Raw genomic sequence first — 27,683 nt, forward strand, 5'->3', positions numbered from 1 at the left:
ACTTAACAATTTCCTTTAATAAGTGTTTTACGCCCAAGCAACTTCTTAAGAATTTTTGTCTTAGTAGCCATCACTCCTGCCCCGGCCCCACTCACATTTCGGCCCCAGATGTGGGGACCTGGACAGCAGCTGCCTTTTCAGTTCTGTACTCACCCCTCAGCCATCCCTCTCCGAAGTCCCTGGACTGAGGGCCACCCTGCTGCATGTCCACAGAGGACAAGGGGAGGGCTTCCAAGTGTGTGTGTATGTGTGTGTGTGTGTGTGTATGTAGGGAGTGACTCTGTAAAAGGAAGATGTGAATATAAGACGTGTGGGAATGATTCATGAGTGTAGAAGTGTAAAACGATGGTTGTGTTCATGTGAGTGTGCATGAGTAAAGATTAATATGTGAGTTGTATAAACGTGTGTAAGGATGGTGTGTGAATGTGTAAGGAGCTTTGGGCTATGTGAATGAGCATATGAGTGTGTCCATGTGAGAGAAACGGTGTGCAAAGGCCACATTGGTGCACGTGTGTAGAGACTGTGTGTGAATAGCCATGTGGTATGAATGTGAACACGTGTATTTGTATTTACACCTTTATGTGTAGGTTTGAGCCAACTTAGAGTCAATTATAGTTTTTTAAAAACCTGCCTTGTTTTAAGTTCCTGTCAGATTGTTAATGTTTTTAACATTACTGCCTGTTTTTTTGTTTGGTTTTGGTTTTGGAGACGGAGTTTTAGTCTTGTTGCTGAGGCTGGAGTGCAATGGCAAAATCTTGGCTCACTGCAACCTTCGTCTCCTGGGTTCAAGCGATTCTCCTGCCTCAGCCTCCCGAGGAGCTGGGATTATAGGTGTGCACCACCACGCTCGACTTTGTTATTATATATATATATATTATTAGTAAAGACGGGGTTTCGCCATGTTAGCCAGGCTGGTCTTGAACTCCTGACCTCAGGTGATCCACCCGTCTTGGCCTCCCAAAGTCCTGGGATTACAGGTGTGAGCCACTGTGTCTGGCTGGCTGTTACTGCCTATTTTTAATTATAGTTTATTGAACCAACAAATGATACATTTATTATGCATGTATTAAATATTAAACACCCCAAATGTTAACTTGCACCCAGAGGTGCTGCATGGCATGGCAGGCAAACATTTCAGGGAGACTTCCCTGGATCCACGGTGCTTGGGCTAGAGGCTGGGCTCTGCCTTTTCTTAGCCATGTCATTTTAGCCAACTTATTCTCTCTGTGCATCTGTTTCCATATTTATAGGAAACAAACACTATTAAGAACAGGTTCCAAGAGATTTTGTGAGGCTTGATTTAAATGCTCATTCATGTTAAGTGCTTAGCATAAGGCCTGGTACACAGACTTTTTTTAAAAAGGCTCCATTTAATTCTTGGAATGCCATCCATCTTGGGATCCCATGTCAGTAGGTATAGCATATAAGACCAAACTAAATATATATCTTCTTCTGAGTGTAAGACAACAGGTTCAGAGATACACCTGGAAATTTAAAAAGTATGCAAATGTTACTTTGATTTCTGCTATATTTTTAAGATTGTTAGGGTTACTGTTAGCCTAAAGCGTCTTTTAAAAAGAAACATGTATAGTCAAGGTCTACCCATAATTTACTATTTCTGAAAAGCATTTTTAAGGTATAGCACTAAAGTGATATATTCTCCAAATGTGCTGATGGTCCTCTATTTTACAGAAAGTATGTACCTTCAGAAAGTAGGCAACCGGGAGTCCGTGTGTGAAATGGCAGCTCCAGAACATGTCCACATAGGACAAAGGGTACTTGTACCAAATGAATGTTCTGCAATCCAAGATCATCAGCATGCACTACCACTCAGTGTGCATGACTGAACCTCTCCCTGCCAGTTTCCCTGATGGCTGCTCCCCATCAGGGGTTGGGGAGTCCCTGCCTCTGTGGGCAAGCCTTATATTGAGAAGCTAGGCCCAGAAAGCCTCTCTGTGTGCCCTCCCCCAAATCAGGTTTTAGGTTCCAGAGCTGTTAAGGTGGTAACTATGGACAAGTTTGCAACAAATGGACCCAGAAGTCATTCAATCCCCAAATCAAGCCAGTTGAGGTTTAATGTCTAAATTCTCTCTTTTCATATCATCTTTCATTATAGAAAGAATTGTTTTCTCTGCAAATTGTTTTAAATAAATAAATGAGTATTTGTGGGGAGGAAATTATGTCCTCCTACTCTTATTGCTAAATATGGTGATTATTGCTGCTTTCTGGACATCATGAAGTATCTATCAGTGTTCAAAACAGGAATGACAAATATTACTGAGTGGTCTGCTGGATACAAATAGAAGAGTCTTTTTGTTGACAAAATGTCTCATAAAAGTAAAAAGTTACTTTTGAACCTCCTAATTTATGTATTTATTCAAAATACATATTGAACATTACTACAGGGTAGAGGCTAATTTGGTCACACTGTTTTAAAAATTGTTTAATCTGTAATGGTTATGACATTCCATTAAACTCAGTAATTAAAATTAACAGCCTTGATATTAAAGCATGACTGGCAAGATGACTTAGCTATAGTTGCTCATGCCTAACCACAGGTTTCAATTATTACTAACTATTAATTATTATTTTTGGCTGGGTGCAGTGGCTCACACCTGTAATTCTAGCACTCTGGGAGGCTGAAGTGGGCATACAGCCTGAGCTCAAGTGTTTGAGACCATCCTGGGCAACATGGCAAAACCCTGTCTCTACAAAAAAATACAGAAATTAGCTAGGCCTGGTGTTGTGTGCCTGTAGTCCCAGCGACTCAGAAGGCTGAGACAGGAGGATGGCTTGAGCTAAGGAGGTGGAGGTTGCAGTAAGCTAAGATCGCACCACTGCCCTCCAGCCTGGGCAACAGAGCCAGATCTTGTCTCAAAAAATTTTATTTATTTATTTATTTATTTAAGACAGAGTCTTGCTCTGTTACCCAGGCTTGAGTGCAATGGTGTGAACTCGGCTCACTGCAACCTCCGCCTCCCTGGTTCAAGTGATTCTCCTGCCTCAGTCTCCCAAGTAGCTGGGATTACAGGCAACTGCCACCACACCCAGCTACTTTTTTTATTTTTAGTAGAGATGGGGTTTCACCAGGTTGGCCAGGCTGGTCTCGAACTCCTGATCTCAGGTGATGCACCTGCCTTGGCCTCCCAAAGTGCTGGGATTACAGGCATGAGCCACCACGCCCGGCCAAAAATATATATTATTTTTAAGGTGATTTGTCCTCCACAATTAACTCTCAAGTCCTGCCTTGTCATGTCCTGTACTGATGCTCTTGTTGAAACTCTTTGGTCATCCTATACCTTGATCAATACCACAACCCCAAGCTTCTCTAGAGAAGTTTGTTTTCATTTTCCCTGCAGAGAAGATGGTAATGGGTTGTTAAAGAGGAACATTAGGAGAAGTGCAACCAGTTGAATTCCCCTGCCTTGGAAAATATTCCGCTGTCAGGGTGGCAAATGCCAGTTTGATAACTAACCACATAGTCTCAAATGTATTGGTACCTGATGATCAATTTTACTGTTCAAGTGCCTTAATATATTGAGTTTAATGACATATTTTTTTTAACACATCTATACTTGTCTAAAATTACAGCAGCATCAACAGTATCTTTCGCGAACTGGTAGCATGTGTACATATGAAGCCATACATAACATGGCCAAGTCTTCCAAATTCTGTCATTTAAAACATGACATTTAAACAAAGTGTGCATTTTTTCTTATTTGTAATGTAAATACACTCCATTTCCTGTGGAACAGTTAAGAATGGGGAAGAGGAGAGAATAATTGTTCATCTTATACATAAATTTTAATCCAATGCCAAAGTTTGAAAGGAGGTCGAAATGAAGTGAGATTGTCCTTACCTGTCTGAGATGCCACACGAGTCTATCTGAAGGTCACTGAAGTTCCCAAGGGACCCCTGCTGAACTGAAATCAGATCTACCACTCTGCCACCGATAGAAATGAGCCTCATACATCCCTGAAATCCACCAAGTGGACTTTTACATTTGGATCCAAAGCTTTTGTCAGGACAACCTGATAAAAACAAAATAAAACCAGTGCACATCATAAAGAATCAAAATTCAGTATCATGGACAACTTCATTTAAAAAATAAAAGAAAGAGGCATATGATTATTTTCTGTATTAAAGGAGGCAATAATGACTGCAGTCATTATTAGTTTGATCTAAATTACAAACTGAAATTCATACAAAGAATTTTTTATTTACATAGCATTCCCAGGAAGTCACTAGTATTATAATAATGTGCAAGGATATTAGCTTGATCTAGATTTGAAAAATATAAACATTAGCTCCAGAATCCTAAAAATGTCAGCCAGCAATATTAAACTGCATATAACTTACAGATGGGAATTTAGTCTTTTGAATTGCACAATTAAGAACATAAAAGATGAAAGCATGTACTATGTATAAGAAAAGATACATTAATAATGGTGAAATGTCTTTGTATTTATAAAGCTAACTATTTGGAAAATGGGTTCTCTTGGCTTGGAATAAAATTACCAACTGTTTATCTAATTAATTAATGCATTTTCCTATATATAAAGGAACCATATACACAAGGATTTTAGTAAGTCTTGATGGTTTCATATTAAAAATATTTCACAGTTTGATTTTATTCTTTGCCTCATAAAAGAATGTTTCATTTACATTGATTTTTTCTAACATTTATATAAGGCTTGTTTATAATTATTTAAATAATAAATATAATATTAACCATTATTGTCTGTGGTCTAATGGCATTCTAAATGTGTCTCTATCCAAGTGGAATAGTAAGTTTACGGAGTATGAATACATGTATTACATTTTTTCCATTTTTAATTTGTATGGATACATCGTAGGTGTATATACGGGTACATAAGATTTTGAAACAGGCATGCAATGTGAAATAGTTACAACATGGAGAATGGGGTATTCATCCTGTCAAGCATTTATCCTTTGTTTTATAAACAATCCAATTAAACTATTTTAGTTATTTTAAAGTGCACATTTATTAAAGACCATAGTTACCCTATTGTGCTATCAAATAGTAGGTCTTATTCATTCTTTCTCATGGTATTTTGTACCCATTAACAATCCCCTGGGGCCGGGCGCGGTGGCTCACGCCTGTAATCCCAGCACTTTGGGAGGCCGAGGCAGGCGGATCACTAGGTCAGGAGATCGAGACCATGGTGAAACTCCGTCTCTACTAAAAATACAAAAAAATTAGCCGGGCAAGGTGGCGGGCGCCTGTAGTCCCAGCTACTCCGCAGGCTGAGACAGGAGAACGGCATGAACCCGGGAGGCGGAGCTTGCAGTGAGCCGAGATCGCGCCACTGCACTCCAGTCTGGGGGATAGAGCGAGACTCCGTCTCAAAAAAAAAAAAAAAAAAAAATCCCCTACTTCTCCCCAAACTCCACTACCCTTCCCAGCCTCTTGCAACAACATGGATGGAACTGGAGGTCATTATGTTAAGTGAAATAAGCAAGGCACAGAAAGACAAACATTATGTGTTCTCACTTATTTGTGGGACCTAGAAACCAAAACAAATGAATCCGTGGACATAGAGACTAGATGGGTGGTTATTTTTTAATTACTCTTTATTTGCCATGATAATCATCAAACACTATCACAATTTCAAAGAATAAGAAGTGAGTCAGCAACTTCTTAATTCCTGTACAATCCACACTAGTTTTCTACTTGTGAATTTCCACTATAATTAAATTGACTGATAATATTTTTCCTTAATGCTTTGTTTTCCTGACAAAATACATTTACATGGCAAGTAAAGGACAACATTCAAATTTGAAACTATTATCAGACACTGAAACATTTTATTTTAACCTAATGGAGACTTTGAAGTTTCAAATTTAATATATCAAGATAAATTCATCAAAGCTTTTTGAGTGTTAATTTATTGTACATGGTACTACACACATTTCCAGTGCTTCAATTTCTTCTGTAGTATAAGATATGGTTACCATAATCTCAGTATGTATGCTGAATGACTTATTAGCCAAGTAAGAATGTTAGGGTAACAACTGAAAGGATAATAGCTCAATAATATTTTGAAGCAGCTATAATATGCCAGGAATACAAATAACTCTGCTAATCTTCTTTTCTCCAGGTGGCGTTTCCTGACACATACCAAACGAATTCAGAACAAAATAAATTGTGCAATATGCCTGTAGGGAACAAAGCTAAGCAAACCCAGAGTCACAAGGAAAGATCATGGAATTTTACAGAAAGCATACTATCCTATCATGAGGCAATTCATATTCCTAGCTACAATGTTCAATAAGCAAGAGATTCTACGAACAAAGCGGGGTTCAACCCAGGTTAGCCTCATTAGTCTATGATAAGAGGCAGCAACAAGTTAATATAATGCAATACCAGAGAGAAGTTCAGCACTGAGCCCAATTTGAGATGAAAGTCCTAAAATAGGAAGATTTCTGAAGAATACTTAATGCTGAATTAATGGATGGATCCATTACTGGAGGCAGTCAGCATGTTAAGCACCTCTGAGGATAACAGATAAATTATCACTATATGTCACTGCAGCAGAAGTGAGATGTCAGGTTAGACTTCACAGTGCTGTAGTCAGTTCATTGGATGGAGAATGTTTGCTTTACACAAGGGAGGGGGATGTAAGAATTTTGCACACAGTATCCCCAGCTTGTGCTGCATGGCGTGTTAGGCATTGCAAAAGATTCCATGGGGGAATTTACAGAAATGAGACACTCAGTCATTCTGAATTTAGAGAATCTAAGTTTAAAATGTGTAATTTATAAATGATAAAAGCTGAGCAGAATGTACCACCACAATGCAGTCTTTGTGAAAAACACCTGTTTGAGGGTGGAAAAAAAACTCCAGAGTAAAAAGTGATGGCTGGATAATAGAAGTCTGGTGCGGCATATACAGAGTGCTGCTAGTCCAGGAGCAGCCCACTCTCCCAATATGACAGCCACTGTCAAGACTGGTAAAGAGTGGAGCTATAACCCAGGCTGTTGGAACAGCCCAGATAAAATAACTGGTAACTTGCGGTTAAATTGAGAGAGAAGGAGAACCGATGAGACGTGTCTCACAACACAGAACAACTTTTTACTTGAACATGAACTGGCTGAAGAATTATCTAAAAAACACTTTCCACCTGGACAACACAGATCCTAGTGATAGAGAGCAGCCTCATCTACATAGAACTTTGCAGGGTGAACGACTGTCACACTTCACCCGAGAACTGGGGAGGGAGGTTGTTCGCAGGATGAAGGACTTTCAGCTAAAGTTGGCAAGAGTTGATCACCCCACTGCCTGTACCACCCAGGTCCCTGTGCCAGTCTTGCATTTTATGGACCCTACTTTAGCCCTCCTCCAGTCATGCTCTTGCCTATGGTACCAAAAGGCCTCACAGAAAAAGGTGATGTGTCCACTTAGAACCCTTTCCCCTCTAGTTCACTCCCAGGATCCAGAATTTCCAGTCCGAAACCCCTAAGTGGGCTTCCTGGAAGATAGATCTCCTTAACCTGGTTCTGGAAGCACAAGGCTGGGAAGTGCAGGGCAGAGTTTGGCAGTAGGCCTTTTGCTGTCATTCGGCTCCTTGCTTCCAGCCCTGGAACTGTTAGGGTGGCCTGGATTTTGCAGGGCTTGTATTTAATGACCAATAGAATCTCATGCCAAGGTCAAGCATATTCTGATGTGAAAGAACATCGATTGAAAAAATGATTGAATAAACAGAGATACCTAAGTAAACTTGAGATTTGTAATTTTTTTAAGAAAGCCCTAAAGTTGGAATTTTACTGTGGAAACTCTTACAATATCTTATTTAGAAACACCTTAATATATGTAAAATTATAATAAACATGAAGGAAGAATAAAACCCAAATTCAGGACAGCATTTACATGGGAGATCAAAAGATATGATGCAAGGGACAGACACGCATTGATCACATTTCTTTAGCAGAGGGACACATGGGTAGGTGTACACTTAAGAAAAATGGTTAGTAATCTTTAAAATGTATATATGATGTAAGGTGTGAACAATAGAGGAAACTGGATGTGGGGTGTGCAGGAACTCTCTATCTTTGCAACTTTTCTGTAAATTTAAAACTATTCAAAAATGTTTTTTAAAAAGATGATGTATACCATATGTATCATAATAAAAACAAGCAAAATTACAGAGTAAATGTGTGATATATTTTACTATAAAGTAACATTACAGTATGAATAAAAGCAATCACTAGAGTAAACATTTATATAAACTAGCTAGGCATTGTTAAACCTGAACATGAAGGACATAAAATATGTGAAGAATGATGATTCTTTTTTCATGATTTACAAACAATTTTATCCAGTCTTTTATTTTGCATCATTTAACAATATGCCTATTTTTTCCCTTATCTCTTTTAGTGCTTCTAAATCTTTTCCTTTGAAGTGAAAGCTCTTGGTTAAGTTGTTCTACATATCTCACTATTTATTAAAAGAATGTGTTACTATGGATTGCCATAAAATCAATCATATATTCCAAAAGGTTTTATAAGCAGCCCGGTTTAAACATCTCAGTAAAGGAAGCGATTATATATTTTCAGATTGTTGGCCCTAAGCAGCCTTTCACAATAATGGATTATGTAGCAGTTCTTTTGTTTGTTCTTTTGCTGTTAGAATTCTATAAATTGATTCATGGACTGTGTGCTCACTGTCAATACTTAGAAAATAATTTGTATTTTATTAGTGAATAATAAAGACTAGGCTACCTCTATTGAATTCAAAAATGAGTCCAGATACAAGCAATTATTAAAATGTAACATAACAATGACAAAACAATGCTAATATAAGCAACACCTCAACATGATTGGAAGTGAGTCTTACTGCTGGCAGTTTTAAAACATTGCATTTCTAATGGAAAAGAACATTTGTTTCAATTTTCCAGAAATAAAAATTCATTTCAATTTTTTGGGTTTTCTTTTCCAAGCTTTTAGTTCAAACAAACATCTACTGGGCAGGTGGACGCTTCATTTGTTTTTGTTCTCTAAGGGAGATGAACTGGTGTCAAAGGCTGATGCCCTGATTTCATCAAATGTATCAGTGCATTATGCTTAACAAGGAGAAGAGGTTGCTGGGGCTGATTAAGTTAAATTATTTGTCCTTTAGCATAATATTGTCCTTCTGTACTGGACAGTAGGGAAGCAATAAGGATGCTCTGAAGGAGCTAAGAGGTATAATCAAGAAAATACTGCAATTAAATCAGCCCATAAAATCAGAAGACATATAAGGATCATTTAACATCAGGAAAATATAACAAGGTTTGAATATAAAAACCGAAGAGGATGGCCTACTCAAAACCAATCTCATTGTAGAAACTGTAAACAGAAGTAAGTCCACCTTGCAGAAATGCATTTCAGGTGAGAATTTTTCGACTTGATCCACCCAAAATTTCCCTGATCAAAGCCAGTGAAAAATTATTCCTTAGTATTTACATTGGTTAAAACATGATGACTTCACCAACACACGGGGGCACTAATGCAAATATGGTTCAGTTGCTCATAGAGCCTGGCGCCTATTCTTACCTCCAAAGTAATAGGTGCCATCTGAATAAATCTGCTCAGGCCCCAGCGGAGGAGCAGCAGAAGCCAACTGGCCATCCACTGCCACACTCAAGTGATTCTTTTTAGCAGATAAAGAGACAGAATGCCACTGCCCATCATTTAATCCGACACCTGGGGAGATGAAATCAGTTAGAGATCTCTCTCAATAGTGAGCACTATAAGGAGTTGGTTAGAAACAGCAATATACACATCACTCAATTGGCTATAGTTCTTAACTCTATTAATTAAACACAATGACATCAACAAGGAAAGGGAGACAAATGGTAAATCAACATCCTCTATGTGAAAATGGGGCATTCCAAATTCCCAACCCTGGACAATCCTGGATGGTTAAAATATTTCAATTATTTGTCATAGATTGATTCTAGCTTCCATCTATGCAATTTCCTTCTTAGGGAGGAAGGATTTAGGAATTCCCAAAATTCAAAGATATACCCAATAAAATGGTTTACCTGCTACTTTATACTTTTTTTATAACCACCTTTTTATGGTAGGATAATAGAATATTTAGCAAACTACACCATCAATCATTACAACAATATTGGAATAAACTATTAATAAATAGTGAAAGTCTACAGGTATAACGTAAAGTTAGAAATAACGCACTGTGAAAAAGCCATGTATATGCAATTGATCCTCGTAATTTGTAGGTTTTATATTTGAGAATTTGCTTCCTTACTAGAACTTACTTATAACTCTCAAATCAGTATCTGAAAGGGTGTTCTCAGTCATTTGAGGACATGTACAGAACAGTAAAGACCTTGAGCGGCCCTGTCCACATTTCCTGCTGAGGTCAAACAGGGCAATGCTCTCCCTTATTGCTTTAGCTCTCATACTGTAAATCAAATTTGCTTTAAATTTTTGTAAGTTTGTTCGTGATTTCACTGTTTAAAGTGGCCCCCAAACATCATGGTGAACTGTTGACTAGCATTCCTAAGAGCAAGAAGGCTGTGATGTGTCTCTTGGAGAAAATACATGTGTTAGATAAGTTTCATTCAGACACGAGTTATGGTGCTGCTGGCTGTAAGTCCAATGTTAATGAATCAACAACATCATACTAAAGAAGACGTCCTTAAACAGAAACACACATAAAACAAGATTATGTATTGACTGATTGATAAAATGTGACAGAGGCTCCCAGGAACCTAACCCTGTATTTCCTCCAGGAGCAAAGGTTCAGTATTCCCTAATTCAGTATTCACAGACTTTTTAGAACTTAACTATAATAAACAATGAGAATAAACTCTATATTTATATACAATTCTAATTATATTCTTTTGTTTGTTTGTTTTTTGAGACGTAGTCTCGCTCTATCACCCAGGCTGGAGTGCAGTGGCGTGATCTTGGCTCACTGCAAGCTCCACCTCCCGGGTTCATGCTATTCTCCTGCCTCAGCCCCCCTGCCCGCCACCACACCCGGCTAATTTTTTTTGCATTTTTAGTAGAGACAGGTTTTCACCATGTTAGCCAGGATGGTCTCGATCTCCTGACCGCGTGATCCGCCCACCTCAGCTTCCCAAAGTGCTGGGATTACAGGTGTGAGCCACCGTGTCGGCTCTAACTATATTCTTATATAAGTATGGGAAGGGACTGAACAGAAATGTTCTTACATAGAAACAGTAGTTTTTAGCCAGGTGTGGTGGCTTATGCCTGTAATCTCAGCACTTTGGGAGGCTGAGGCAGGCATATCACCCGAGGTTGGGAGTCAGAGACCAGCCTGACCAACATGGAGAAACCCTGTCTCTACCAAAAATACAAAAAATTAGGTGGGCATGGTGGCACATGCCTATGATTCCAGCTACTGGGGAGGCTGAGGCAGGAGAATTGCTTGAATCCGGGAGGCAGAGGTTGCGGTGAGCTGAGATTGCACCATTGCACTCCAGCCTGGGCAAAAAAAAGAAAGAAAGAAACAGTTTTTTATGAAGGAAAAATGTGATTGTTTCTATTTACTTACATACTTTCCTGTATTTTCCAAGTTCATATAAATGTATATATGTATAAAGTCAAAAGTTGCTAAAATCAAAAATCGAGATGTTCTTATCACCTCCAAAACGCAATCTCTAGTCCCTCCTAAGGAAGCCCCAGTATCATGAATCCATCAGAACGCATAGACTTTTCCTCTTACAGGCAATCGATTCTACAAGGAGCTCTGTAGTTAAATATTGAGCAGAGATGTGAAATCTAAGCGTCTTTGTCATGAATTTACCAGTCAGGTTTACATCCATTTGAATAGTCAACTCTGTGTGATTCTTCAGATCAAATTAGTAAACAAAAAATATAAGCAATCTATCAAACCCAAACAGCCTCTTTTCTGATATTGCATGTGATTTCTTTACTGATTTTATGTAAACCTCTTTTCTGATATATGTGATTTATTTCCCTGAGCAATTTCTACCACATGCATTTGGATCAAAAATGCATCAAAGCTGCCTTAGGTGATTACATGTCTTTGCCCTGGACGTATTTAGACTAACACAAATTTTAGCCAGGGCACAGAAGCTCACTTTTACATCATATCCATGAAGCAAAAAAGATTATCGAAGACCCAACTCTGGTTTGGTTTGTGTAAGATAATAGGAAAGGCCTGAAAACTGGAATAGGAAGAATCTAGGTTAGATACTTTTAGACACATTTTCTAAGAGTGGACTCTGAAATAGACAGCTGAATAGAGTTATGTAACCCTTGATGGTATAGGACTGGATTAAAATAAATCAGATGTCCTAGATTTGTCATCCAGTGCTTCCTTTAAGATGGATTTCACTCATTTAGAGAGAAATTTCTTATATACTCTCTGTGTCACATGTACAGACCCTTCCCAGTCTACCGCCTGCCCCTGGCAATTCTCCTACATCTCATTTCCAAAGCCCTGTGTGCAAGACTCTACTTCTCTTATTTCATTTTAGACTTTCCATTGGTGTCCAACAGTTCTTCTCAAACTATCTGTGGGGATGAACATTTTATTTTCTGATCTAATGCAAATTGAAACTTTTATAAAATATGATGAAAATAAATTACTAAAAAAATAGATTTTGGCAAGGCTGCGGAAAAAAAGGGGGAATGCTTGTACATTGTTGGTGGAACTATAGATGAGTTCAGCTTCTGTGGAAAGCAGTTTGGAGATTTCTCAAAGAACTAAAAATAGAATTACTATTTGACCCAGCAATCCCATTACTGGATCTATACCCAAAGGAAAATAAATCATTCTACCAAAAATAGGGGTCCCCAATCCCCAGGGTAATGGACCGATACTGGGTCTGTGGCCTGTTAGGAACCGGATCACACAGCAGAAGGTGAGTGGCTGGCAGGCAAGTGAAGCTTCATCTCTATTTACATCTGTTCCTATCACTTGCATTACTGCCCGAGCTCTGCCTCCTATCAGATCAGTGGCACCATTAGATTCTCCTGGGAGTTCGAACCCTATTGTGGACTGCCCATGCGAAGGATCTAGGTTGCACACTCTTTATGAGAATCTAATGCTTGATGGTCACTGTCTCGCATCACCCCCAGATGGGTCCACCTAGTTGCAGGAAAACAAGCTCAGGGCTCCCAGTGATTCCACATTATGATGAGTTGTATAATTATTTCACTATATATTACAATAATAATAGAAATAAAGTACATAATAAATTTAATGTGCTGGAATCATCCTGAAACCATTCCCCTACATTACAGTCCATAGAAAAAATTGTCTTTCATGAAAACAGTCCCTGGTGCCAAAAAGGTTGAGGACTGCTGACCAAAAAAGATGCCTGCACTTACATATTTATAGCAGTATTATTTACAATAGCAAAGACATGGAATCAACCTAAGTGCCCATCAATGATGGACTGGATTGGATAAAGAAAATGTGGCATCTAGACATCACAGAATATTATGTAGCAATACAAAAGAATGAAATAACATTGTTTGCAGCAACATAGATGCAGCTGAAGATTATTATCCTAAGTGAATTAACACGAAAACAGAAAACCAAATACAGAATGTTCTCACTTATAAGTAGGAGCTAATCCCTGGGTACACCTGGTCATACAGATGGGAACAACAAGCACTAGGGACTTCAGAAGGGGAGAGGGCATGGGGCAAGAATTTAAAAACTACCTATCAGGTACCATGTTCACTATTTGGGTAATGGATTCAATTGAAGCCCAAATCTCAGCACCATGCAATATGCCCATGTAACAACCTGCACTTGTACCCCCAAATCTAAAATTTTAAAACATAAAATAAAATAATAACAAATAAATAAACAAAACGTAAAATACAAGCCCACTAACCATGTGCTTAGATATTGCAGTGATCTCTTTTTACCAGTTTCTAGGAGTTTAATCTCAATTTTTACATTCATCTCATCGTAGATCAGTTAAAAGTATTTCACTGAGCCAGTGCTGGTCCAGGGACCACCCTTTGAGTAGCAGGGCTCTGGGTAGTTATTGGTTAGGCATGCGACAGGATTAACCAAAAGGCTTGGGGAGGCCTATTGTCCATATAGAAGCAAAAAATAGATTAAGAACAAAACCCTGCCAGAGCAACCCACTGTGGAATTTGGCACACATTCAAACATAGAATGTGAATAGAATGAAGTTGTGCCGTGTTTGTGGGGGAATCTTCAGACAGCTTTTCCCAAGCGTCCTTTGTAACAAACATTATTTACCTATGATGAGGAGACTTAATACCTGTCAGTTGGAATATATTACTTCAATCACAAAAGGTCCCATTAACTCATTGCAACTAACTCTACCTAATTTAAAATTAGATTCTAAGTGTTTTGTAAGGATACAACTTTCCATTACTGGCTCTGATCATAGGATGGCCCCTTTCAAGGGCCACACCACTGTGAAACAGGAAAGAGAAAGAGAAATCATAGAATTTCAATTTGTTTTCTTGTTTCTGACATTGTGTAACTGAACGAAAATTCTATGCACCAGTCCCACTACCCATAACTTTTAAGTCTGGGAAGGAACACGTTGTCATAATAATAAAATAATAATTTTACTGAGGTATTACTTATAACAAATACTGGGAGCTTTCTATGCATAGTATCATTTAATCTTCACTATAACTATTATTATTTTCATCTTAAATAAGTAGAAAATGAGACTCAGAGAGGAAAAGAAACTACCGAGGCCATATCCAGTTGCTGGATAGCTGAAGGAAAACGGAAAACCAAGACTGACTCCAAAACCTACACTCTGCCCTGTCTGCAAGACAGGTGCATCCCTTATTTTATTTTATTTTATTTTTTATTTTTTGCTCATGTTAAACAATTAACTCTAAGAAAAATAGGCCCCAACAGCTAGGACATGGCCTGGTACCATCAGTGAGACCTTGGTGGTGTAAGAATCTGGCTAGCACTGAGGGCTAGGCTTTGGTGTTCTGTTGAACGTCAACAATAACACAGAACACCAACATCAGACAAGGCCATTCTATGACTATGATGAAATGAAGGTGGGGAAAAGTCACGACTACTTTATAATCTTGTCTAAACACAGACAGAAGCAAGGCTACTGCACAAACCACAAAACACCAACTTCTTTCTCTCCCAATACTTATGAATGACCAATTGTTTTGTATTTACCAATTACAACTTAAGCCTTACTTCATTCCTTCATCCTTCTAGATAAGGTTTACAAAGATATCTAATCGTAGAATTACCCTCACTTCCTGACAGCATTTAGTCTACAGCGATTTTTCACTTCCTTGAAGCCTCCCTCAAATCAGCTAACACAACCCCAAATCCTATGCCATCCTAACATCTTTGTCTTCACACAACCTTTGGTTTCCAGGGTGTGTTCTCTCTGTTGCAATAAGCAATAAATTCAACTTGTTTCACTCCAGATATGTTCATTGCAGTCTTCGGATGGAAAACATTGACAATGCCAATTGGAATAATGGAAGGATGGAATAGTAAATGGAAGTGTTTGCAATTGCAGGTTGGAGAGGGTAAGATTATGGACTAGAACATTCTCTCTTTCTCTTTCTGTTGCTCTCTTTGTTCTGTCTTTCAGCCTAAATCACATAAACACACAAAACACAGCAGGAGAGGGAAGATTTACATCTACTCCCTCTCTATAGATCGTCTTCTAGTTCCAGTCCTAAATTGCATCAGAAACATGAGAGCTTAGTTGTCATCACCCTCTCATAAGACTACAACACATATCTATAGTGCACGATGTATAACAAGAAAATCATCCTGCCATATAGGGTAGGAGTTCTGCAAAGGTGCAAAAGGCAATCATACCTAGGCCATTCCTTAGGGAAACACCAAAGGGTGTTGCCTCTTTCCAGGTGTATTTCAGCACTCTAAAGTGCCAGACATTCTTATACCCACTAACTGTAGTCACTAACCAGAATCAAGGATCCAGATCACTAGATAGCCCTTGTCAAGATGAAAATATGGAGGTGGTTGGTACCCATCACTTTGGTGGAGAGCAGGAGTTCAAGGGGAGACAGGCTTATAGCCCAAAAGTTAGGAATATTTCAACAGTGAAAGGGAGGAAGGGGGATTGACAAAAATGGCTCTCCTGGGTGCAGCAAATCAAAGGGCCTGCTCCACTCTCAGGGGCACAAGAATCAAGAATGCTTAGTAATAGAAAAATGCAGAAACATCTCAAATACTGCAAGCCTGCCTCTGCCAGGCCCTGCCCATGGGGACAAGAGGAATGGTTATAAGCCTGATTTTCACTGTTAGACACAAACAGCAGCAGAAATGCTAAAATCATACCAGAAATCTCCAATTTGATATTAAAAACTTTATTTTAAATAGGAACATAAAACTGTACTGTTCATTGATTTTTGCTTTGACATCTATAAAGGTGGCAATGACTAAAAATATTGTGTGTCATAAGGATTTTATAGTTTTATGATTTATACTAATATAATGTGAATATTTCGAAAATGATTTAAGCTGACATAATATTTTTGAATAATTCCAAATGACAATTTGCAAAACTGTACATCATATTAAAAATTTAGTCTGACAATTCAAACATTTGCACAATTCAGTTCTTTCTCAATACAATTTCATCTTAATTTCATTATAAAATATATTAAAATGTTGAGTTTTTCCAACATATAAGATTTGTAAAATGTATCTCCAGGAGCTAAGAAAAATTAATCCATCCTTATATAATGAAAAGATTTAGTACAACATGATAGCAATCCATCAGTAAAGACGTGGTTCTCTTGAAAGTCATTATAATACATCCTGACAACTGGTTTAATTATCAAGCATTGCATACGTGAAACATAAGTGGAAAGTCTTCCCCTTGGGAGAACAAACTGACCACCCACACAGCTACCATTTAAGTGGTCTATTTTCCAATGCAGAATGTACTTGCTTCACGGGAACTAGCAAAAAATAATATTGTGAAAGAAACTGAAAAAAAAAGTGTAGAGAGAGCTTTTAAGTAAAATCTTACTTATGTTATCTTCAGTGGACTGATATTCAGATTTAGTCTAGTATCCTCATGATTAGTATGAAAATAATCATACAAAGACAGATGATGTCATAACAGATTATATTGTATATGAATTTAAACATTCATTTAGAGATGTCTAAATCCCATGGGGCATTCTATATGACTTATACCTAGTAATATATTAACTACACATGCTTGTAAAGTGGTTAGAAATGGGCTGGCTTGAGCCTGATCAACATGGAGAAACCCCGTCTCTACTAAAAAATACCAAATTTGCTGGGTGTGGTGGTACATGCCTATAATTCCAGCTATTTGGGAGGCTGAGGCAGGAGAATCACTTGAACCCGGGAGGCGGAGGTTGTGGTGAGCTGAGAGTGAGCCACTGCACTCCAGCCTGGGCAACAAGAGCGAAATTCCATCTCAGAAAAAAGAAAAAAAAGGAAGAAAAAAGAAATAGGCTGGCTTCATGGGGCTCACCACAGTAACAGTGCACTGAAGTGGTTTCTTCAAGATGCTGAAAATTAGGGTATGAATATAACCACTTCAGAAGATGTCAAATACATCACAATCAATGACACATTAATGGCAAGCTTACATTTTTAGACCTTCATTTTCAGGGCCTATCAATTATTAATATGAGACTGATTAATTTATTTCTTTTTGTCTAGCCAGCAAATCTACCACATTTTGAACATTAAATAAAAAGTCACAGCATAGTATCTCTTTGAAAATTATAACTAATATTGAATTCTCAGTTCCATATTTAAACTACAATAGTAGTACAGCAACAAAAAGACATATAAAGAATCGGCATTTGTATATCCATGTGTACACTTATTTCCTCATATTTAATTTCCAACTGCATTTTAACGTTTCCTTTTTTTCTCCTCTTTAAGTCACATTCCACTATTTTTTGGTCATAGTTAATACAGGGAAGTAGTACAATGGAATCTTTAAGTTGTTTTTAAAGATCATTTATTAAATTAATGTAGTAATTTACCCCAAGGCAACCTCTAGTTGCTTGGCTTGGATGCTATTGCACATACGTAAAAATGTGATGCAGAGCTTTTGTCAACAACTATATAATTTTAATGAAGAGACAAAAACAATCCTCACTCAAAGCACTGATCTAAATTAGACATTCATTTTCCAGACACTCATATAGTCACCTTAATCAAATTACTTCTAATCATTAAAATGATACCGTATTGCCTAGAAGTAGAAGAATTCCATTTGGTGCCCAAATGAGGAATCTTTCATAATTCTTTGCATCCCCCCAAAATGTATTCAACTCTTTACATAAGACATCAGCAAATAAAGTTACCATTCACACTGTACACTCATATACAGATATAGATATAGCTCCCAGAAAGACCTGTCTGTTTTTCTCACAGACCAGATAAGACTAATAGGTGTGTTAGGAAGAGTCGAGTTTTCCACTGAGGGACACTTAGTTAACTTGTTGGCCTATTTCGAGGTCTTCAAGTTTTCCCCAAAACATGTCACCTTAGGATATGTTCTTTGCCTGGAGTAGGAGACAGGGTCACGAAAGGAAAGTTCAGTTCCCCCAAAACTATTATTTTGGTTAATAAGAACTGCTAGTATTGGAACCATGTTTAAAAGAAAATTGGAATCAAGTTCCTCTAAGGAAGAGTACTTATAATCTTATTAACCTGAGTATTCATTTATTAAGCAAATATTAAATTTTTGGTTTTGCATAAAACTTGGCCACAGAGATAATGAAATCTTTCAAATCCATATGCTTTGCCCTGGGGAATACATTTATTACCTGCTGTGATGTCACTGGGTAATTTTCCTGGCTGGTAGAGATTCAACTTAAGTTTTCCATCACTCAGAAAGAGGAGGATACCCCCTGAAACCAGCTGAAGTTCACTGAATAGCAGAAGCCCTGCCTTATTCCAAGTTCGAAATTGAAAAGTGGCAGAAACCTCTTCCTCTCCAGAGAAGTCTGGCAGGGCTAAATAACTCCTGGAGCTCAGAAAAGTCACGGGCATAGATTGTGGTTGTGAACAAGAAAATGACACATTTCCCTGAGAATAAAGTAAAAGAAAAAGCTTTCAGAATGTTATTCACATCACATTAGCAACAGAATTTGAAGGCTACTTTTCAATCTCACATTTTCCGCAATTTAAAACAACCGCCTGCTATCAACGTGACAATCCAAATCACTGCCATATTTCTTAAAGGTTCTTCAACCCTTTGCTCTGCTCTTCTCTCCATTTCTCAACTTTAATATAAATTTAAAAGTCAGTGAAGTCAAGCTTATTCAGAAGAACACACATTGGCATAAAACATTTGGTCATGGTCAAACGAAAACATTTGGCTCTATTATGAATCTGTGAAAAGTGAACTCACTTTTATTATAAACAAATACATTGCTCCAATGAATGAAATAACAAAAGCTGAACAGCAAACTACACTAACCAACATGCTACCCTATAATGTAAAGGCAATTATAAGACTATCAAATCTAGGAAAAAAATTGGAAACATTTTTTACCAGCTGCAGCTTGGTCTTTTTTTTTTCTTAGCGATACATAATAGTTGTACATATTTATGAGGCACATGTGATATTTTGATACACGCACATAATGTGTAATGAGCAAATCAGGATAACTGGCATGTCCATCATTTCAAACATTTATCTTTTCTTTGTGTTGAGAACATCAGAAAACTTATCTTGTAGCTATTTTGAAATATACTATAATTCCTTATAAACTATAGACGCCCTACTGTGCTACTGAAAACTAGAATTTTTTGCCCCTCTTCTTTCTAATCATATTTTTGTACCCATTAAGCTGCAGCTTGATCTTATGCATTATTTGGATAGCTGCCTGATACCTTACCAGCAGCAAACCCTCTTGCCAATAAAGAGTGAATGGTCCTTGTAGTTTCCAGAAACCCGTTTTAAGGATAAAACATACACACACACACACACACACACACACACACACACACACACACACACACACACATCTATCTAAAATATCTTTATTTTTATTTTAAATAATTTTCCTTTTATAAAAAAACAACTATTTTAAAATCTTGTTGGCTGTTATGGTCATATAAATACCACCAATTTACATAATTAGAAATAAAATGCTGTGTAAACAGTAAATACACTTATGATGTGCTTTGGGATTTGCTGACAAGTGAACTTAAATTTACAAACTTTGGATTTTAAGCAATGAAAGAAATTCATTCAAATCAATATGTGTCTGCTTTTTATTATCAAACTGGTTAAGCTAGAAACCATGTTTCCCAGAATCCCCTTACTTGTCTGCTTCTGAGTAAAACCCAAAAAAAGAGAGCTTGGGTGATATTTGACAGTTAGAATTAAAACACCAGCAACACATTTTGTCGCAAAGGTTTTTTGTAATCACGTGCGATGAGGGGTGGTCATGCAGCGGCTGGTCTGTTCCAGTCTGTCCTTGCTCTCCTGCACTATGGCCCATCTCTTCTTCCTGACAGCTGGCCCTGCTGACAAACAGGAAGCTCAGGCCCATCCCTGGATGCATGGCTGGGGACACACAGGGGTGGTGGCTACCCACAGGCAACAACTGCCAAAGTTCTGTTCAACCCTCCTAGGCTAAAAATGTCTGTAAGCTTCAACATGCCTCCACACACCATTGCTTTGGGCAGAATTAATTATTTCTCTGACCTCTGCATGTCCCCTCCAGGCCATTCACTTTTTAGCTCCTCTGAAAACTGTTAAGGTCCAAGTCCTAATACAGATCCACTGTTCACAATACTTACGTTGGTGCTGCTTCCCTAACTGAAACCTAACCAAGACAGCTATATTTAAATTCTCCCCGTTTCCATAGAATTAGAATATAATACAGTCTGACCAACATTGCCATTTGGACAGATTGGCAGATGCAATATTGTAACGTATCCTATATTTGTTTGTGGTAGTAAGATCTCTTGGTGCAGATTTCCTACATGTGATGTTTCTTACATGCTGTTGTCTATTTGTCTCTTTTATTTATCATGAATGACTATGGCAAAATACTAGTTTTTCAAATGTCTCCCTAATATACATGGATGTTATCTGATTCCAGAAACTCTGTATGCTCATCTGGTAAGTTTGTCAGGGAATATCTTATTTAAAAATTCACAGAGCAGGATGGGCATAGTGGCTCATGCCTGTAATCCCAGCACTTTGGGAGGCTGAAGTGGGCAGATCACCTGAGGTCAGGAGTTCGAGACCAGTCTGGCCAACATGGAAAAACCCTGTCTCTACAAAATATACAAAAAATTAGCCAGGTGTGGTGGCAGGCACCTGTAGTCCCAGCTACTCGGGAGGCTGAGGTAGGAGAATCGCTTAAATCTGGGAGGCGAAGGCTGCAGTGAGCCGAGATCGTGCCACTGCACCCCAGCCTGGGTGACAGAGTGAGACTTCATCTCAAAAAAGAAAAAAAAAAATACAAATCGAAAGAAATTAGCCTCCTGTGAGTAATGACATCACAACAAAATTAAAATATCAACCATAAAAACACTGCTTTACTTCATATAAAAATAAAATAATTATGCCCTCAAAATTACAATTCCTTCAGATAGAATCAATCTTTTATATGCATATTGCCAATCAAAGAAAAATATTTAAATAGGAGTAACTTCTAAAACATCATGCCAAATGGGAACATAAAATGGAGCAATCTTACTGTGTAGCAAAAAGAAATATAGTTTTACTAATGTCTTCGTGTAAAGACTCTTACCATAGCAATGATCTGTGGTTTTTGCTGCTTGGCCAAATCAATGATATCCACTCCATTATAATAGAGATTTTCTAAACATCCATGAAAATTTCTATGTGGGAATGACACTGATTTTCCAGGTGCTGGAATCCCTCCAAAGCTGATCTTAGAAAGAAAAATGGCATCAATAATATTGTTTAGTGATTTTCTAACAATCTGCTTAATTATGATTAGCATGTATAGCTATAATCATCACACAAAGATCAACTTTTCATAACCCCACACACACAAAAATTAAGATATAGATTTAAAGCAAATGTATGTGCATTTGGCTTTTATTTACACTAGAACTTTATTTTTACAAGTTGTTGATCACATCTCGCTTTTATATTCATTGGCTGATGAAAAATATATCTTTATATCATGGTAAAACTTGATCTGTTTAATGCCATAACCAATTATAATATTTTATTTTAGATACGTTTCTGGCACATATTGATATTTGCTAATGAAATAATTAATTAGTTTGTTGCTACATTTTCCTCATAAATCTATACTGCTCACAAATACCCTAGAACACAAAGAAGTCATAGCAAACATCCTATATGTGCTTGTGGTAATAAGAGTTCTTGGTGCAGAATATTTCCTACATATGATGTTCTGTGACTACATAGTTTAGGCAAAAAAGATCATCTCCCTCTACAACAATCAATTTACATACTGTGAGAAAGATAAAGGTACAAGTACTATATGCTGAAAGTTGCTACTGTGAGTTAGACTGTCTTGGGAAATGCTTCGCCTGTTCTATGACTTACTGAAAAGGTGGGTTCTTTATAGTGTATTTGCCTTTGGGAGATTAAACCACATATACATAATAAAATCAGCATTAATTGAAACATAACCATCACACCTCATAATCAAGATTCACGAAATTGAATTCTCCCTGTGCGTGGAAATGATGCCTGTGTTCGTCCACTGTAAAGTTGACTTGTTTGCCCAAACGCTGGATGAGCACTGAATGCCAATGCTGATCATCTAGCAGGCTGCCCAGGGTGAGATTGACCAGGGTGGAAGTGGAAGGCAGTTTAGCTTCACCTTAGAAGAGAAGAAAAATAACAGCACCATTATTGCCAGTTTAAAGGAAAAAAAAAAAGTTTCCCTTCTGTGGACCAGCATCTTTCATAATAATTGCAATCTTCTATGCATTCCATTTCAAACACTAAGATGGATTTCCCTGAAGTTTGAATATAATAATCTCTCAACCTTGTTGTAATTTCCTCCGCTGTTAATTCTTTTTGTCATTATTACCAATTGCATGCTCATTTTCTATGTAAATTTTATCTTTGCTACAACCTCATTGTTTTTACTACCTCAGCATTTTTCAATGACCCATCCCTTCCTTTATGATGTTAGAAAATAGCTATACAGTTCTACGAGCACTATGTAAAAACACAAGATTTTGTGCAATTTGCAAAATATGAACCATTTTTACACAAAAGCAATACTGGCAAATGTACAAGCCCTTGAATCTGAAAATAAAGCACTTTGACTGTTAAAAGATAAGCTATAAAAGCATAAAGTTACTTAGGTGATATCTAAATAATCACATTTGTGAGCACTTCACCAAGTAGTTTTTTACCTGAATTAATAAGTAAAAAGAGTCTTCCTCTTCTTAATTGCAGTGTGATGTGATCTCCGTTTGGCCCTTCCCTGTGGAGTAGAATCCCATCACTCTGCAAGGTTTTGAATTTCAAAGAAATAATATCTTTTATTGGGCTCAGGGATTTTTGATCAAATCTGTAGAGAAGGGAACTTTTTCCATCAAGATCAACCACTTCTGATCCTAGAAACAAAGATATTAGAAGGCATTCGAAGGATAAATATCTTTTCTCATTAAAGCATTTTAAATATATTGAGAAAAAGCAGCATACGTACTCACACACATGCTAGCGATGCTCCTCAACTAATGATGGAGTTATATCCTGAAAAACCCATCTTAAGTTAAAAATATTGTAAGTCTAAAATGCATTTAATACACGTAGCCCACCAAACCTCATAGTTTAGCCTAGCCTACCTTAAACATTCTCAGAACACTTACATTAGCCTATTGTTGAACAAAATCATCTAACACAAAAGCCATTTTATAATAGGGTTGAATACCTCATGCAATTTATTGAATACTCACTGAAAGTGAAAGACAGCATGGCTGGATAGGTACTTGAGGTGTGGTTTCTACTGAATGCATATTGACTCTGCACTACTGTAAAGTCAAAAACCCATAAGCTGAATCTTTGTAAGTCAGGAACTGTCTTTGTAGTTCAGCTCCTGACAGCTCCTGACAGTAAGGTACTTACTTACTTAAGGGAAAATACGATCACCAAACATCTAATTCCCTATTGACACCTGGGGTTGATTTCATTTTAGTCTTTACTAACCTGTTTACAAAATTCATGATCTAGAAATACATTTTTAAATGTACTCCTAAATTTCTCAAATGCACTCCTAAATGTACTAAAAAAAAAAAAATTTTTTTTGAGGCGGGGTCTTCTTTGTCACCCAGGCTGGAATGCAGTGGTACTGGCACTATCTCGGCTCACTGCAGCCTTGACCTCTGAGGCTCAAGCGACCCTCCCACCTCAACCTCCTGAATAGGTGGAAGTACAAGTATGCACTACCATGCTCGGCTAATTTAGTTTATTTTTTATGGAGATGAAGTCCTCATTATGTTGCTCAGGCTGGTCTCGAACTCCTGGGTTCAGGCGATCTGCCTACCTCAGCCTCCCAAAGTGCTGTGATTAAAGGTGTGAGCCACGGTGCCTGGCCATTTTCTCATATTATTAAAGGCTATTTCTTCTTATTCCATTAAACAGAGTTATAATCAATATACATTAAATCACTTTGCATATTTCACAATCAATGTTTTTCAATGGAGTTCTTGAAATTCTAAAGTTTATTGTTTTTTTGGCTCCAGAAAAAGTGGTTTTGATATCTCAAAATTCTTTCATCCATACAATGTTAACAAGGTTTACACACAAATATACACACATAGCACAGACTCATCAAATGCCACTTTGAGTACATATGAAACTGACCTTTGCGTTTTGTCTTATTTTATTACATTCGTGGCTAAGTGGTAGTATTTAAGGGTAATACTATTTTCTGTCTTCTCAAGGATATTGTTGGAAAGACCCTGACTTAAGGATATTGTAAGGTCTGTTCTGTGGTATTTGTGTCATAACTGTGCCATTGACATGTTTTTTTTTTCAACTTTCTGACCGTGTCTTATCTACTTATTGTCAAAATCACTCTTATTCAGTTCATCTGAAAAAAGATGTCATGTTATACCAGTAACATAACAATACATCTGTCAAAATCAGTTGCACCTGAACAAGAGACATAAAAAAGAACTCATAACACTTGGAAATCCTGACAGTATTGCCTACAGTTCATAAGTCAAAGATTTTTTTAAGGCAATTACCCTTGAGAGCACACTTATGTAATAAATGAAGAGGCTCAAAAAATATAATAAAATATGAAGCTATTTTTCAATTGGTAAGCTGGCTTCTTCCAGTCAACAAGATGACATTCCAGTTTACTCATCTTATTTCATTTGACAAAATTATTATAGCTCCTTTAAGCCCAAATATGCATTTGATTCAGATTATTCATCATATTTTATGTGAAATGTCTATACACACCACCCTGCAAATTTTTTTCAACTATTTTATGCAGCCATCTTTTGAAGACTAAGAGGTTTTATTTTTTCACATTTTGCTAATGTGCTTATAAAGAATTCATTCACCAAGTGCACATGAATAAAGATTGCATTCTGTAGAAAGAATAATGTTAGCCTAACAATCTTTCCTTGTTACACAGCTGAATGAATGCGCATGGTAAAAACATAACTGTGTCAAATACAAATAATGCATCCTATGATTATTAGATTACAATAAATTAAGAAAAATTCCAATACGACAGACTTCAAATGCTGACATATTTGGAGCAATGCAGTTATCTCTGTGTTAATGCATCACTTAAAGGCAACTATGACAGTAACGATTTCATTTTAGATAAAGACTATTTTTGAAATTAGCTACCAAGAGAATTTTTCCCACTAAAGGTTTAGCTTGTGTTACTGTAGCCTACTAGTACTTTTTTTCTTTTTCGCTACTGTTATTATTACATTATAATGATGATATTTATCTTCTGTGGCACCTAAAGTTTTTGTGCCTGGAATATTTCAATCAGCAAAATGGCATAGAGAAAAACATATAAAACCATTGATGCCTAAAGCAATTGCATACTCTTAAACCAAAGTCACTTGTCATTTTCTGTCATTCTTACTGTCTACTTGGCTTCACAGGTACACAACGATGCAATTCTATGAATTCATTCAATAAAACTTTATTTCACCCATCACGTTTGAGTCAGTGTGCCAGATTCTGGGATTTAAAAAAAAAATCAACACAAATATGGCCCCTGCCCTCATGGTGCTTCCATTTAGTGAAGACAGACAATATTTACCAAGTAAACAACAAGGTTCATAAAAGCATTACAGGTTGTAACAGGCATTCTGATCAAGAGTAACAGAAGGCTGGAGTCACTTAAGGTAGTTGATAAAGGGCTCTCTCAGTTCTCAGGTCTAGAAACACGAGGCAAAGGGAGATCTTAATCAGTAATCTTGCCACTCTCTACAGTCTTCAAGTCCTACAACTTGTCCCCATAAACTAGGATTACTCTTGGAACATTTAACTTCAAGAGGTCTAGACATTTTCCCAGCGCTGTCCCATTCACTATCATAGAAGAAAGCTCTGAGGATAGCCGAGAAACTACAGTGCCAAGAAATAATTTAGTACTCAGAGTAGGAGTGAGGTTGGCTCACCTTGAAAAAGGGGACCTGAAAGGAACAAAGTACAGAAAGAGGGAAATCAACAAACTGGCTGCAGTCACAACACAGATTTCCCATGCAGGTAAACAATACCCTTCAGAGAAAAAAAGCTAAGTATAATTCACAAAGCGGGTACATTATCAGTATCGGAAAACTTCAAAGGATACACACATAATATATAGAAATAGAGCCTCACAAAATGGAAAAAAAATTCTGGATGATTTTTAACAGCATTATTTTAGATATAACACTCATTGTAGGTCACTTTGTTCTCAGCAATTTTTATAAAAAGTTATTTGCACAAAGACATTTGACATACTTTAAAAAATCATCTTAAACAATTACAAAATACCGAGTTATGTGGCATAATCATATAAAAACCTGAAAAAATTAATCTTTTGAGAGAGAGAGGAAACATTTGAATTCTATATATTTTGGACAGCACCCAGCTGTCCAAAAATTCTGGTGACAGAGACAGGAATATCAATTCTCTTGAAAGTGATCTTACCACTGTTAAGAAAAATTAGGAAAAAAACGGAAATAAAGCAAAGAAATACTTCACATTTCCTCAGTGTCATGTTTTTAATTTTTTAAATAAAAAATAATAAAATCTTGACCTGTAAACAGGTAAAGATTATTTAATTCTAGGTGAATTAATAAATTCTGATTTTACAATTTATTGCAGAATAATAATGAAGGCCAGATTCTATAAATGTACACGTCATCTGTAGATTTTTGCTCAGTAGAGATGCAAATGGCTTCCGTCTGGTAGAATCTCCAAAGGTTATGGATTTATTGTCCTGTTGGATATTAACTTCTTATGCATCTACCGAGTAATATTATTCCAACGTGCTTTCCTGGATTCCTATACATATACTCAATCTCTTGAATTTTCTTTGAAATGAGCTTTACCATCCTTCTGATTCCTTCATTAATGAATCAAATACTTCTTTGATACATGTATATTCTGAATTTGAACGAAAATTATGTTTTTATGTTTTTGAAAATTTACTTTAACATTGTTAACTGAAAAAATACATTTGGACTTCACATCAACGACTAAGAA

The 27,683-nt window shown here is 37.1% G+C and overlaps 1 protein-coding gene across 7 annotated transcripts in view; it reads right to left on the reverse strand.

Annotated features, from left to right (window-relative positions):
- Positions 1 to 27,683, reverse strand: part of CNTNAP4 (contactin associated protein like 4) — a 294,017-nt gene that overhangs the window by 96,710 nt on the left and 169,624 nt on the right. For 4 of the 7 annotated variants that reach the window (XM_030924953.1, XM_030924958.1, XM_030924954.1 and 1 more), the window contains exons 5-10: positions 23,369 to 23,572; positions 22,640 to 22,824; positions 21,751 to 21,894; positions 18,802 to 19,063; positions 9,556 to 9,705; positions 3,860 to 4,031 (exon numbers count right to left, since the gene is read on the reverse strand). In XM_030924953.1, the coding sequence (XP_030780813.1) occupies positions 3,860 to 4,031; positions 9,556 to 9,705; positions 18,802 to 19,063; positions 21,751 to 21,894; positions 22,640 to 22,824; positions 23,369 to 23,572 (1,117 nt within the window). The remainder of the gene's footprint in view (positions 1 to 3,859; positions 4,032 to 9,555; positions 9,706 to 18,801; positions 19,064 to 21,750; positions 21,895 to 22,639; positions 22,825 to 23,368; positions 23,573 to 27,683) is intronic. The other 3 variants (XM_030924957.1, XM_030924955.1, XM_030924956.1) reach the window with 2 other exon arrangements.

Source organism: Rhinopithecus roxellana, chromosome 20 (genome assembly GCF_007565055.1).
Source record: "Rhinopithecus roxellana isolate Shanxi Qingling chromosome 20, ASM756505v1, whole genome shotgun sequence".
Lineage (NCBI taxonomy): Eukaryota > Metazoa > Chordata > Mammalia > Primates > Cercopithecidae > Rhinopithecus > Rhinopithecus roxellana.